Source organism: Mus musculus, chromosome 2 (assembly GCF_000001635.26).
Source record: "Mus musculus strain C57BL/6J chromosome 2, GRCm38.p6 C57BL/6J".
In the NCBI taxonomy this organism is placed as follows: domain Eukaryota; kingdom Metazoa; phylum Chordata; class Mammalia; order Rodentia; family Muridae; genus Mus; species Mus musculus.
This window is the reverse complement of record NC_000068.7, coordinates 162,947,649-162,963,118: the sequence shown is the minus strand read 5'-3', so window position 1 is coordinate 162,963,118 and position 15,470 is coordinate 162,947,649. Positions and strand designations below refer to the sequence as shown.

The window sequence follows — 15,470 nt, the reverse complement described above, 5'->3', positions numbered from 1 at the left end:
GCCTATGCACAGACAACACACACACAGACACACACATACACACACAGATACACACAAACACAGACACACAGATACACATACACACAGACTCACACAGACTCACACAGACACACACACACACACACAGACCCATACATACACACACACAGATACACATACACACACACACAGATACACACACACAGACCCACACAGACACACACACAGATACAATACACATAGACTCACTCAGACACACACAGATACACAGACACACAGACTCACACAGACACACACAGATACACATATACACAGACTCACACAGACACACTCAGACACACAGATACACATACACATAGACTCACTCAGACACACACAGATACACACACAGAGATTCATACACACACACATACACAGACTCACACAGACACAGACACACACACAGACACACACACACAGATACACCTACAGAGAAACCCTGTCTCAAAAAAAAAACCCCAAACCAAACCAAATCACAAACAAACCACTCCCAAACATACAAAAATACAACCAACCAAAAAACAAAACAAAACAAAACAAAACAAAAAAAAACCCAAAAGAAGAAAAAGAAATCAAAGGAAGTTAGGAAGCTAGGAAGGAAGGAAGGAAGGATGGGGAGAAAGGGAGAAAGGGAGGGAGGGAGAAAGGGAGGAAGAAAGGAAAGCAAGCTTATGCTTCAACGCGTCTGACTCCTGAGATCTCTTCCATACATGTTTTCAACAGTGTGGGATCACCTGCCAGAGGCCTCCTCAGAGGCTCAACAGACTTTCCTCTTCTGAAGCTACAGGACAAAACAACCCTCATTTCTTTTGTATTATTTTGTTATATCAACAACAACAACAAAAAAAAAAAATGGATGAGGGCTGGTGAGATGGCTCAGGGCGTTGAGGTGCCTGCCTTTAAGCCACACAGTCCAAGTCTGAATTCCTGACTCCACAAACGGAAGCAGAAAACCCACTCCCACAAGCTGTCCTCCGACCTCTGTGTGTGACAAACGGAAGCAGAAAACCCACTCCCACAAGCTGTCCTCCGACCTCTGTGTGTGACAAACGGAAGCAGAAAACCCACTCCCACAAGCTGCCCTCCGACCTGTGTGTGTGACAAACGGAAGCAGAAAACCCACTCCCACAAGCTGTCCTCCGACCTCTGTGTGTGCGATGCAGCATGTGCATCCCCCACACAAAATACAGTTTTAAAAAAAGGTAATTAAAAAAAAAAAAAAAAAAAGCCGGGCGGTGGTGGCGCACGCCTTTAATCCCAGCACTTGGGAGGCAGAGGCAGGCAGATTTCTGAGTTCAAGGCCAGCCTGGTCTACAGAGTGAGTTCCAGGACAGCCAGGGCTACACAGAGAAACCCTGTCTTGAAAAAAACCAAAACCAAAACCAAAACCAAAAATAAATGAATGAAGACAAGATGAAGGAGGGAACGGGGGGGGGGGGGGGGGGGGGGGGGGGGCTAACGAGCACTTTGTTCTTTTTTTCATCTTTGTTCTTTCCAGCCAGTGGAGACCAGACCAGAGTGAGTTCCACTCCTCTGAGTCAGCTCCCCGTGGCCGGCTGCTGGGCCTTTGGCCGCAGGGGTGGTGCTCACTTTTACTGATACTCACGTGGCTCTGGCTTACAAACAGGTGCTTGGGGGCTGCCTGAGCTTTCGTGCTGCGCAGGTACTGGCTCCAGCTGAACTCCTCTTCCTTGTAACCTGGGCCCCTCGAGGGGGGAAGGAACAGAGCACCTTGCAGAGGCTTGGGCCATGGTGAGGGCCCCGATAATGAAGTAGAAACAGGCAGGTCTGAGGTCCCCAAGCCCCTCAGGGACCTTCTGCTAATGGAAGATAGACCTGGCAAACACTCCAAGGGTTTAGAAAAGACTCAGAGGGGAGCTGTATCAGAATGGGATGGAGAGGCTGTCCTGCATTTAGGATCAAAGCAAAAAAAACAACAACGGGAAAAACCCCTAAAGGGAGAAAGAGATGGTTCTGGGACTCACTGCCCTCCAGGGACCAACCCAGGGAGATCTTACCTTTGGGAAGCTGCAGCTTGTGTCCAGTCTTCTCAAACCAGCCAGCGGGATGAATATCAGGGGAGTTGGCATTGACCCAGAAGTCGTGGCACTCAGAGTAGCCATCAAAGTGCAGGCGCAGGCGGTAGCCACACACCTGTGAATCAGAGAAGACTCAGAGGCCGGTGCCTCCCTCTGCCTCCTTCACCTCTCCTGATCCAGCCTGCAATCTCAGGGATCCAGTGCTCGCAGGCTCCCTGAGTACTGAGTGCAAGGTGGGTTCTCTCCATAGCAGCCCCCTGCCTCCCTACACCCCAGACCAGACCGGTGGGAAGTATTACAGATTGCTCTGTGCCTCTGGGGTCTCTCTCTCTGCCACCTCCTCTTATTGTACCCTCTCAATGCACCTTGCTATACTCCTACTCTATCTCATACCCCAGACCTGGTTCCACTGTATCTGCTTGGGCTTTCCTTCTCTAGCACAGGATGGTGGCAGGCTGGCCTTCCTAGCCTTTCCTATCCCTTAGGCCAAATGGAATGTCTTCATCTGCAAGCCCATGGTGTGTCACGACTATGGTCATCTCACAGATTCCCTTCCTAGAGGACAGGGCCTTTTTCGATCTGAGATGGCAGCACCCCTACCTTTTGCATCTTTGATATGCCCCACCCCACCTCCGCCCCCAGCATAGACAACTTATACTATTCAGTAATTGCGGTGTCCCATGGCTTCTCATCTGTTCTCCAGTATTTACTTTTCGATTTTCCTATATTCCAATGGACCTCCCTGGATGCCTGGGCTTCCTGAGGCAAGGCAGTGCCACCCTTCCATCCATCTGTCCCCCCACCCCCACCCCCACCCCTGGCCATGTAGGCTCCATCACACTACATTGAAACATTGGGAGGGTATTTCCGGCTCACCTCAGCCACAGTGAGGATGAAGTACATTGACGGGTGTTGGGGGTCAATGCCTTCCAGCTTCATGCCCAGTTTGAAGCCATTCTTGTTATGGGTGACTGCCTGGGACTGTCAATGCACAGAGTGGAGAGGACCCAGCTTCCATCCGGCCTTATCCTTGCCTAGTGGGCTTGGGGTGAAGGAGCCGTCTTTAGGCCCCCATCTGCCTTGCAGATGTTAAAGGGTGACTTATTGGGGATCTGTCCTGCAGGGGTCACCAGAGGATGAGAGAGCTGCAGGACTATCCTGAAGGGCTGGGTCAGGGCTAGACTTAAGGGTTCTCTTAGCTGCCTCATGGTGAGGTTAATGCTGAACTGGGTGAAAGGATCTAGAATCCACAAGTCAGGTGGTGAGGGGTGAGCTTAGAGGCCCTAAGCTTCCTATCTAGAAAGTTCCTTACAGCGCACCCTTTTCAACTCTAGACTTCTTCATTCTGTTAGTGCATCAAGGATTGTGCAGTAGAAAACACCAGAAGGCTTGCTCTTAGTGGTGAGACCCTGAACTGAGAGGACAAACTCTGCTTAGGCCGAAACTGCCCAACTCACGTCCTGGAAGAGGCTAACTGGGGCTGTGACGGCCTTCTGCTCCTCCAGGTAGGACTCCCAGGACCAGCCGTCCTTCTTCTCACTGGACACTGGAGAAACAAGAGAGGTGGGTTGGCTCCTGGTTTGTTCCTGAGGCATGGACAATCTTCCTGTTGCCCCCGATTGAGCTCTCGCCTAGCCTCCAAGCAAACCTTTGACTGTCCACCTGTACCTCTTGTCCCATGCGGCCATGACAGTGCCAGGCATGGGGGCTCAGACCTGAGGTGAGGTCATAGGATGATTTGTTTCTCCTCCACCCCCACCCAAGTCACTGCCAGCAGAAGCCTTTTAGATTATACAGCAATGACGGTCACAAAGACCCTGCTGCTCTGTTCTTGGAAATGTACAGGGTGAGGATTAGCGTTGAGACCTGAGCCAGAGGACTTAATTACAGTGCTACCTAAGCTCACTAAGGAAGAGGAAGAAATATAGAAGTGGGGGCTGGGGGAGAACAGAGAGGAAGAAGAAGTGGAGGAGAGAACCCACAGAAACGAGAAACCTTTCTAAACATATTCTCCTAAGTACTTAAAGGAATAGACATACAAATGTGGGTGCGAACTGGGTGTGCCCCAGCATATATGAACCAATTCCAGTCTTCCCAGACACGTGCAATGCTGAGTGTGAGCACAGACATGTGCCACGAGTACATGGGTTCGTGGACACAAGTGTGTGCAAACATATACGCACAGGCGCGCACACAGGCACACACAAATATACATGTATTGGTTCTAGAACCTATGGTTCTGTCCTGTTCATACCCCAGAGTCTGAAGAGTCCTGGGAAGGAGGGATGGGGAGTTTTTCTGCTAGGAGATGCCCGGTCTCCATGTACAGGACCCTTTAAAGGCTATGATAGCCAGTTAACCAAAGGGCAGGCTGATCGGTTCAGCTGAGCTGCCTTCCACCGAAGGACACAGACAGAGACCCAGCAGCACATAAGAGTCAGCTTGGACTTTGGGGTAGGAAGGCCGCTCTAATGTCTGGAAATTGACTCAGCTTTGTGATGCTATAGAGAGTTTGTGAGGGCTTTGTAAGACACGGTCTAGAAGAGGTCCTTATGAAGTGCCAGCAAGACTAGAGTCACGTGACTAACCCTTCCTGGTCTTGCCCAAAACTGACCCACTGACCCAGTTCCCCATGTTCTGGCTTCCTTGGCCTTGGGTCATTCAAGCTTGTGCTAATTTGCTAGCCCAGGAAGAGGTTTGTTCCTCCTTGGAACTTGTTTGTTCTACAGCTGCCTAAATTCCTTAGTCAACCGCACCAAACCTTGAGCTCCCAAAGACCCGACCCCACTGGGCTAAGACAAGTATTCAGCTCATCAACTGATCAATCAAGCTCTCAAACTCTCTCAGAAACTGACGCCAGTGCCAAATCTAGTACAAAGGGCATCCTTTGTCCTGAGTAAGACCCCTATTACATTCCTCCAGAATATCTGTTCTCTACATGGCTTCACCTGTTACTCACTGAGCAGGGGCAAGAAGAAATAAGCCCAGAGTTCAGGATGCCAGGCTAATCATGCTAGTGCTGTCCTCTATCCTCACTGGGATGCCACACTACCCTGTGTGACCCTTTATCCAGACCACCACTGCTATGACTGAACCCTTCACAATACCCAGGTCTTTCTTCCTAGATGACATCCTGCTGTTGGCCTTACCCTCCCAAAACTGTGACACTAGCTCAGTCAGTGGCTGAGCACTTGCCAGCATCCTTTTATTTTAAAAATTATTATTTTTTTTGATTGGATATTTTCTTTATTTACATTTAAAATATTTTCCTCTTTCCAGATTTCCCCTTTGGATCCCCCTATCCCATCCCCCCTCCTCCTGCCTCTATGAGGGTGTTCCCCCACCCACTCCAAGCATCCTCCCGCCCTGGCATTCCCCTACACTGGGACATCGAACACCCTCAGGCCCGAGGGCCTCTCCTCCCACTGATGTCCAACAAGGCCAACTTCTGCCACCTATGTGACAGCACCATGGGTCGTTCCATCTGTATTCTTTGGTTGGTGGTCCAATCTCCAGGAACTCCAGGGGGTCTGGCCTGTTGACACTGTTGCTCCCTCCATGGGGCTGCAAACCCTCTCAGCTCCTTCTCCAACTCCTGCATCGGGGACCTCCAATGGTTGGCTGTGAGCTTCCGCCTCTGTCTTTGTCAGGCTCTGGCAGAGCCTCTCATGAGACAGCCATATCAGACTTCTCGACATCACGTCTGGGTTTGGTGGCTGTATATAGGATAGATCACCAGGTGGGGCAGTCTCTGGCTACTTGCCAGCTTTCTTACCTCAGGCACCTCTGTTGCTCCTAGGTCCTTCAATCCTGAATTTATACCCCTTTACCCATCTTCCAATAGAGCCAAGCTATAAGATGCCTACACCATGCCTCGCCACGCCACATCAGACACTTCTTATCATGTTGGTCTGTTAATTCTTACATCATCAGCCCCCTCTCACATCAATTCCTTCCCTGTACTAGTACTGTCTTTTTTTAAATGTATATGGTGCACTGTGTGCATGCAGTGTACATGGCCAGAAGAGGGCAACAGATCCCCTGGAACTGGAGTTACAAATTGTGAGTCACCATGTGGTTCTTTGGAAAAGCTGGCTGGTGTTTTTTTGTTTGTTTGTTTTGTTTTGTTTTGACCTCTGCTCACTCAGTCCCTGCTTGCTCTGGCCCAAAGAGTTATTTATTATTATATCTAAGTACACTGTAGCTGACTTCAGATGCACCAGAAGAGGGCGTCAGATCTCATTACGGGTGGTTGTGGGCCACCATGTGGTTGCTGGGAATTGAACTCAGGACCTTCAGAAGAGCAGTCAGTGCTCTTACCTGCTGAACCATCTTTCCAGCCCTGGCTAATGCTCTTTAGTTTTTGTTGTTTGTTTTCAAGATGGGTTTCTCTGTGTAGTCCTGGCTGTTGTGGAACTCAGAGATCTGCCTCTACCTCCCAAGTGCTGGGGTTAAAGATGTATGTATGCCAGCACTACCCAGCTTATAGCCAGTGTTCTTAATCACTGAGCCATCTTGACAGCCCCCACCAATGCTAACTTGGTGCTCTCATTATACATAGCATTTAACAGGCCTTTGGCCTTCTGTCTCCTATCACACACCACCTTGTTTTATCTTAACTATTCCTTTTACCATTTAGCTGAGCCACCTGTGTGCCCTGTCTGCTACCAGGAACTGGGAGTCCAGAGACACTGCAGGGATTCCAAATACACCATCTCCTTTAGAGCTCCCAATGCCTTGAGGCGACAGGAAAGGCTGGTAGTACCTGTCATAAGTGAGAGGAGAGATCTTGTATTGCAGATCAGCCACTGAAAAGAGGCCTGGCTCCCACACCTCCCTATTATATCTGAATTCCTTCTGTGCAAAGCCCCGGCTTCCTCTCGTTTCCTGCATCCTTCCCCACTGTGAACTTTTAGTCTCATCCCCAAGATCAAGTTAAGTCTCAAAGCTCCTGTCTGTGGTTGCACAATCTATATACTATACACTGATACCCCAACCAAGGGGCTACATGGGGCTGCCATCCAGGCTGGGTTCCCTGACAAGCCATGTGGCTGTTTATAGTGAAGAAAGATCCCTCTTCTGATTGGTCTACTATGAAGAGGCATTTATATGACTGGTATGAAGGCATCACAGAGGTTATCTGTAAAACAGATGCCCTCCAGTTTCCAAGGATGCTCCAGCTTCCAAGGATGCTCCAGCTTCCAGGGGTGCTCCAGCTTCCAGGGGTGCTCCAGTTTCCAGGAGTGCTCCAGCTTCCAGCGGTGCTCCAGCTTCCAGCGGTGCTCCAGCTTCCAGGGGTGCTCCAGCTTCCAGGGGTGTTCTAGCTTCCAGGGGTGCTCCAGCTTCCAGGGGTGCTCCAGCTTCCAGGGGTGCTCTAGCTTCCAGGGGTGCTCCAGCTTCCAGGGATGCTCCAGCTTCCAATGGTGCTCCAGTTTCCAGGGGTGCTCCAGCTTCCAAGGATGCTCCAATTTCCAGCGGTGCTCCAGCTTCCAGCAGTGCTCCAGCTTCTAGGAGTGCTCCAGTTTCCAGGGATGCTCCAGTTTCCAGGGGTGCTCCAGTTTCCAGTGGTGCTCCAGCTTCCAGGGTGCTCCAGCTTCTAGGAGTGCTCCAGTTTCCAGGGGTGCTCCAGTTTCCAGGGGTGCTCCAGCTCCCAAGGATGCTCCAATTTCCAGCGGTGCTCCAGCTTCCAGCGGTGCTCCAGCTTCTAGGAGTGCTCCAGTTTCCAGGGGTGCTCCAGCTTCCAGGGGTGCTCCAGTTTCCAGTGGTGCTCCAGCTTCCAGGGGTGCTCCAGTTTCCAGGGGCTCTCCAGCTTGCAGAGATACTTCTTTGCTTGTCTCGGCTTCCTCACATGCCCTGGGAAAGCTCAGTCTGGAAGTGACTATACCAAAGCCTGTGGTCCTTTTGAGGTTGTTTATTGCAAACAGTGGCATGCCTATCCATTCATCCAGCTAGGAACCTGGCAGTGGCCTGTATGTCGCTCTACTCCGCAGAACCCTCCAGTCCGGTTGATTCCAGCTCCTGAGTCTGTCTCCACCGCTCCTCATTTGGTCCTTGCTCTGAACCAGTCCAAGATCCCCCTTCTTGGTTTTCCTGTTCCAAACTTATTACATTGTCCAAATATCTCCAAAGTAAAGACTTTTTTCATTCATTTATTTATTTGTTCACTTAACTTTCTAATATCAGTTCCCCCTCTCCTCCTAGTCTCCCCCACCATACACAGTTCCCCCTTCTTCTTCCCCTCTAAGAAGGGGAGGTCCCTCCCTCATGCCCTGGGTATCACCCCTCCCTGGCACATCAAGGACTTTCTTTTTTAAAGTCCTAAAATATATTACCTCCACCTAAAGAAGAAAACCGTCCACTTGTCCACAGCCCACAAAGCCTCTGTAAAGTAGCCACTCCTTCCTGCTCACGCCATATCGGGAACCTCTCTATGCCTTCGTGTCTGTGGCTCTGCAGAGGCTGAGCCCTCTGGTTTGAGTATCCGGCACCCAACCTCCTTCTATCCTCCTAACCTTCCTTACCCTCTAAGACCCAGACCCAGCTGCTGCATCTGGCTAGGGCTTTACCAGGAATAGACGCTCAACAGGCGTTTGTTATGTGAGTAGAGAAAGGACAGATGGATGAACTGAATCATGAAATGACTGACTGCATGAAGTGGTTGCCCTGCGAAATGGCTTTGTATTTACATAGCCCACACGTGACGCCCGTCATATTGTTATCTGATATATAACATACTATTAAATGATATATAGTACATCATACTGCTAGATGATAGCTACTTATCCAATCTCTGCAACTGTGAGCTTCTTGGGTAAGCCTTGGCGCCTTGCTCACTCTGAACTCTCTCTCCTAGCCAGTGCACAGTAGATAAGATCTAGAGTAGGCCAGTGTCCAAGAGCCATCTAAGGCTATATAGTGAGATGCTGTCTAGAAAAGGGGTGGGGTAGGGAGAGGTGACTAGGTCAGGAGGGCATGGTCTCAAAAACATGCTGCTACTGAGGGATTATTTTGAAAAGCTAATGAAAGCCAGGAAACCATCTTCTTCCCCAAAATAAGAGTTTGTAGAAAATTTTACATCAAACTTTAGATTAGGAACTTGAGTTAAGAAAGTGTTCATATAGCTGAGCATAGCAGCACATGACTGTAATCCTTGCTCTACAGAGGCAAAAGCAAGGCCAGCGAGTTCCAAGCCAGTCTGGGCTTACAAAATGAGAGGGTATTTTAAAAAATACACAGAAATCAGAAGCCGTTTCTAAGCCAGGTGGGTGGCTCCTGCATGTAGCTCGGGATCTGCAGAGCTAAGGCGGGAAAACTGTGAACTGGAGATTAGCTGGAGCCAAAGGGTGAGACTTCCCCTCAAGAAACAAAAACACCTCACTAAACCAGACAGGGTAGTACATGCCTCGGAAGCTCAGTGGCTGAGGCAGGAGAGTCATTCCTTTGAGGCCAACCTGGGCTATTGTATAGTGAGACTGTGACTTGAAAGAAGAAGAGGCCAGGAGTGGTGGCATGAATCTTTAACCCCAGGACCAGGGAAGCAGAGCACCAGATGATGGAGCTGTGCGTTTGAGGCCAGCCTGGTCTATGTACAAGTTTCAGGCCAGTCAGAGAGAGCTACACAGCGAGACCCTGCCCCAAAACAAAAGAGAAGAATCATGCCCTAAAAAGCCAAAGGGAATTTTGAAAGAAAGGCATTGGGGAGGAAGAGGAAGAGAGGAAGAGAAAAACAAGCAAGATGCAAGCTAGGGCCCTGTAGCTGGTATCCTGACAGGTGTCTCTACTAAACTACACTTAGATTCTCAGCCCCTCCCCAATCCTATAGCATTTTAATATAGAATCAGTTTCTTACATCCAGTTTACAAATGAACAAGGGTCTGAGAGCCAACATATTGCTTACTAGTCATTGGGAACACACATCCAAACAACAGGGAGATATCACTTCACAGCCCACAGGATGGCTAAGAAGGAAAACCAGACACATGCCAACAAACACCGAGGACAGGTCTAAGCTAGGACCTCGTACATCCTGGCAAGGATTTAAGATGACAGTATAGCCACTTAGGAAAACTTAAGGTGTACGCCACCAAGCCCCACCTGTAAATTTGTCCAAGAGATAAATGTAGAGCCATTATGTGGAAGAACACTTCACTCCTAGGTATATGGCCAATAAAACTGAGGCATCTATCTACACAAAACTGTGTCCAATGTTCAGATGTGAGATCATAACAGCCCAACATAGAAGCAATCTGCCTATCGGGTGATGGACAGATATGACTTAACCCCAGGCCATAAAGTCCCCATGTGTACTAAACTATGGCTAGACCTTGATACCACCATGCAAAAGAGAATGAAGCCAGACACAAAGGACCACATCTATGGTGACTGAAGCAGAGGCACTGGATGAAATGTCCCGAGCAGGCAAATCTATATATGTAGAAGGTAAATTGCTGGTTTGGGGGAGGGGGGGATAAAGGGGATTTGTGGGGATGACCACTGAGGGTATGGGGGTTTCTTTGGAGGGAAATGTTTGTTTGTTTGTTTGTTTGCTTTTTTGAGACAGGGTTTCTCTGTATAGTCCTGGCTGTCCTGGAACTCACTCTGTAGACCAAGCTGGCCTCGAACTCAGAAATTCGCCTGCCTCTGCCTCCCAAGTGCTGGGATTAAAGGCATGCGCCACCACACCCAGCTGGAAATGTTTAAATGTTTACTATGGTGGTAGTTACATGATTCTGCATACATACTATGCCACAACTGCATATTTCAAAAAGATGGGCAGGAGTCTGTGTGCATTGTAGCTGAATAAAGTTGTAAAACCTACGCTTCATAAACATCTATGCCTACAGCACCAACTGCTAAATAATGATGAACGATCTGGGTGTGGTAACCCACATCTTCAATCCCAGCTCTAGAGAGGCAAAGGAAGGTGGATCTCTGTGAGTTTCAGGACAGCCTGGTCTAGAGAGTGAGCTCTAGGACAGCCAAGGTTACATAGACCCTGTCCCAACCATCCCCCCAAAACGATAAAGTGGATATAATCAACTGAAAACTTTGTTTTTCTAAAGACATTATTTTAAAAAAAAAAGAAGATCTGCTTTTGGTTCCCAGCATTTATACGGTAGCTCGTGACCATCTATAACTCCAGTCCCAAGGTATCTAATGCCTTCTCTTAGTCCCTGTGGGCACTGCACACATGTGATGCAGAGACATATACGCAGGCAAAACAACCCACATACATAAGATAAAAAACAAATCTTTAAAACAACAACAACAACAAAAACAGGCTACAAAAAAAAAAAAAAAGATTTACTGGTGCTGGATATGGTAGCCTAGGGGTGTGGAATCCCAGCATTTGGAAAACCGAGGCAAGAAGACCATCAGTCTCGGGCAGTTGCAGAGATTCTGTCATGATACCCAAAAATAAAAACAAAAGGAAATATATCAAAAAATTAATAGTAGAAGATAACTGACGAAATCAGATTTGTTTTAAAATAGGAATAAGTGTCTGGGTATATAGCCCAGGGGCAAACAAAGCATTTGGTTAGCACATGTGAGCTCCTAGATTTTATCCTCAGCAATACAAAAGATAAAACTAACTAAACTAACTAACTAACTAAAGTAAGTAAGTAAGTAAGTAAGTAAGTAAATATAAAGAAATAGAGAAAGATGCTCTGAATCTAAAAAGTCATGACTAGTCGATCCCCGGAGTGCCACAGATGATAGATCTGAATGTTTATAGAATGAGAGATTGGACATGGTTTGTCCTCAGATCCCAAATGCTTGGACATCTCTGGAGCTACACCCAGAACTTGGAATGAGGTTCTCAAGTATCACTCTTTAAAATTAATAATTAAAGAAAAAAAGAATTCATGTGTCTGCAGGGACCACAAGAGCATGCTGGATCCCCTGAACTGGAGTTAAATGGCTGAGTCACTCTGTGAGTGTTGGCACTTCAACCCAGGTTGTCTGGAAGAGCTTTAGCGGCTGAGCAGTCTCAGTAAGAGGGTGTCCTTGTCTTGGTTCTGCTTTGTTGTTTTGAGGCTGGGTCTCACTCTGTGGCCTAGGTTGGTGTGGTGGTTTGAATAAGAATGGCCCCAATGGGCTCATGGATTTGAATGCCTGGAAGTAGAACTGTTTGAAAGGATTACAAGGATCAGGAGGTGTGGCCTTGTTGGAATAGGTGTGGCCTTGTTGGAAGAAGTGTTAGGGGTCGGTGGGTTTTAAGGTTTCAAAATCCCATGCTAGGCCCAGTTTTTCTCTCTCTCCCTCTCCCCCCCTTTCTATCTCCCTCTCCTTCTCTGACCCTTTCCCTCTCTCTTTCTGTCTGCCAATCAGGGTGTAGCTTTGAGCTACTTCCTGCCTGCCTGCTTCCATGCTCCCCACCATGACAATAATGAACTAACCTCTGAAACTGTAAGCTGGCCCCACAACGAAGGCCTCTCTTTTACTAGAATTGCTTTGGTCATGGTTTCTCCTTACAGCAATAGAACAGTGACTAAGACAGTTAGTTGGCCTGGAGTTTGATATGTGGATCAGACTGGTGTACACATTTACAGAGACTTGTCTTTGCCTCACAAATGCTGGGACTTCAGGTGTGGGACACCAAGCCCCACCTGCCGTTGCCCTTAAAATGAGAGCATAGGAAATGTTTCGCACGTGGTACTTCTTCTGAGCTCACTCTCTGCTTCTTACCATGATGGGAAAAACTCATGCAACTGAAGTCCACTTGAGGAGGACTCACAACACACACACACACCATCAACTCACCTACCGAACCAACGTTCATTGAGAACCCATTCCATACCAGGTTCGAGGCTTAGCAGCCAAGACACAGTGATCCTGCCAACCTCAAAGATGGCTCAGTGTAAAAGCACTTGCGGCCAGGTCATTGGTTCCCCAGGACCCACGTGGTGGAAGGAGAGAACTGACTCTGGAAAATTGACCTCTGACCCCCAATAGGCCCCGAGGCACAGGCATCTCCCCTTCAGTGTAATAAAACTAGAAATATATAGATATATACATCAGGGCCCAGTGTTGGTAGAGTTTAAGTGTTGGGAGAGGAAGACATACAAATGGCTACCTTGATGAAGACTGGTATGGTAAGTTCTGCTTAGATCCAGTTGACAGCTGTCACCTGGGACAACAGAAATACTAACAGCAGGCCTGAGAGCAGAAGTTAACTTGGAAGGATCCTTTAGAACCAAAGACCAGGAAAGGGGCTTAAACAGGAAGGCCAGGCCAGTGACTGGTGTAGGTTACCAATCCCACCAAGAGGGAGCTCAAGTCTTTAGATACTGAGCCCAGACTTCCTACTAGGGCCTCCTCACTGATGTATAATGCAAGATAAACAACTCCAAGAATAAGCACATAGTCACAAACAAACTACAAACAGTCTTACTGTCTTTCATACACACTAACCTGTGTTCACATGTACCATATACAACCACGGCCCACACCTTCAATCTCACACTAGCAGAGGTATGTGAACACTTCACATAAACAAACACACATACAAGCTACCATACCCAGCTGGCTTCTGCTCCACTCTTCATTCTCCGGGGTGCTAGGGGTGGGCTCTCGCTCTGCGTCTTTTCCTTCTCCTTGCTTCTATAAAGAGAAAGCCTGATGATGTCGGCTTATTGTCCTCATGGGTTGGGATACAAGTTCAGCCTCTGATCCCGCCCGCCCCCCCCAACTCCGCCTGGCTCTCTGGTCCAATGTTATGCCCGGAATGGAAAGAGTTTTTCCTCTAGGGTAGGTGCAGTCCTTGACGGAGTTCCTACAGACAATCCATTGCTTGGGTTTGTACCACTGGGAGGTACAGTCCATGTGAGTACATAAGTCCTCGGTATACGATCTAACCGCAGTTCTCATCTCTAGTGGGGAAACTGGGTATACGAACAGTTCTGCTTTGCGCTGATTTTACCTGCCCAAGAGAATCTTCCTACTATAGTTTCTATTCTCGCTCCCTTCTCTCTCCCTCCCTCCCTCCCTCCCTCCCTCTCTTCCTTCCTCTAATAAGGTTTACAGCTTGATTCAAGATGGAATCTGAATGGATTCCATGATGGAGCAGGATGCATTAGGAGTCTTCTTGGCCCAGCCCCCTATCTTGGATTGACACGAATACGAAACTGAGGTTCCAGCTTCGTATTTCTCTCCCCGCGGCCCTCATTTTACCACAGCCTCCGGCTCTGACTCCTCTGATGGGCTCTGATACTCCTTATGTTTCCTCTTTTTCATGGGTTTCAGGAGCTCAGAAGCGATGGTACAGCCTGAGTTCTCTACTATGACTGACCTACAAACGGAACGGTCTTATCAGAGAAAACATTCTATACATTCAGTAGCATCCAGTGTAATCCACATTCTCCTAGGGCTGGCACCGGAAGGAGGCTTTACGAACTAAAAACAGGACAAGAAAAGCTGCAAGCCCTCATACCGCTTCTGGAAAGGCTGAGAGCATCGGTCTCCCGATGAACCAACGTCTAGGCCACTACTTTGTTGAGGCCCACAAGCCTGGCACTTGCAGGAACTCGCATCTACCGGGGGTTCCAGAGAAGTTATATCTTGACGGTCCTGGTGAACATCTGTGGGAAACCGCTGGGCCTCAGTCTTCCCACCCATAGACAGCACACTCAGGCTCCGCCCACATCCCCTACAGCCCATTTCCTACTGGACAGCATCATCCAGCCTTCTCCACTTAGGACCGCATCGGGTGGCGAGCCCAACTATCCAAGTCTTCAGGGAGCAAAAGCCTCACCCACCCACGCATTGCACCTGGGAGCAGAATCCTACCAGGGTGCTGGATGCCCGCATCTCTCCTGGCCATGCCACCCTCATGTCGCTGCTCCGGGCTTCGTGGTCGCTCCACTCCTATCATGTTCAGTGGCGCGTACTCATTTATCCGGAACTAGGACGCAGGAAATTCTGAGGACTAGGATCTTATTCCAGCTCTCCACACCTTGGGTCACCCACGCTTTATTAATTTAGCTCTGCCAGCTAGTACTCTAGGAGGCCTCGAGACTCCGCCCACGCCCTCCCCCCACCACAGGGTCCAGTCCCAGTCTCATTCTGAGCCTCTAGATTCTATCAGCTTCTAGTCTTTCCGCCTCAAGCCCCGCCTTCAAGCCCCGTGGCCCCTCCCTGCAACTGCCAATCTTTATGGAGACTGACCCGCATGCCGCTACCAGGTAAAGGTGCAGAAACGCCAGTCCAATCCAGAAGCCTGACTGTGCTATTGGTCCCCGTTCCAGTGCTTAGCTGTGGCAGAATAGTAGCTGTTACGGGTTCGCTGCCAGCCACCCGCTCCAGGGCACCCACGTGGACTGGCTCCCGGGGATAGGGCACATCCAGGGCAGTGCTAGGCAGACCAAGCGTAGCTGCATTGGCTAGAAACGATACACAGATAAGACAAAGCGT

At 48.9% G+C, this 15,470-nt stretch overlaps 1 protein-coding gene across 19 annotated transcripts in view; it reads right to left on the bottom strand.

Moving 5' to 3' along the window:
* Nucleotides 1-15,470, bottom strand: part of L3mbtl1 (L3MBTL1 histone methyl-lysine binding protein) — a 35,474-nt gene that overhangs the window by 14,688 nt on the left and 5,316 nt on the right. For 12 of the 19 annotated variants that reach the window (XR_003952994.1, XM_030251189.1, XM_030251174.1 and 9 more), the window contains 9 exons: nt 15,225-15,439; nt 14,847-14,961; nt 14,491-14,638; nt 14,232-14,349; nt 13,580-13,661; nt 3,515-3,603; nt 2,934-3,038; nt 2,037-2,172; nt 1,625-1,716 (listed from right to left, as the gene is read on the bottom strand). Coding sequence is in view for 15 of the 19 variants with exons in the window: in XM_030251189.1 (XP_030107049.1) it covers nt 1,625-1,716; nt 2,037-2,172; nt 2,934-3,038; nt 3,515-3,603; nt 13,580-13,661; nt 14,232-14,349; nt 14,491-14,638; nt 14,847-14,961; nt 15,225-15,439 (1,100 nt within the window). In the remaining 4 variants the exon portion in view is untranslated. Of the gene's footprint in view, nt 1-1,624; nt 1,725-2,036; nt 2,173-2,933; nt 3,039-3,514; nt 3,604-13,579; nt 13,662-14,231; nt 14,350-14,490; nt 14,639-14,846; nt 14,962-15,224; nt 15,440-15,470 lie in introns of those variants that run through there. The other 7 variants (XR_374471.4, XM_030251184.1, XM_030251188.1 and 4 more) reach the window with 4 other exon arrangements.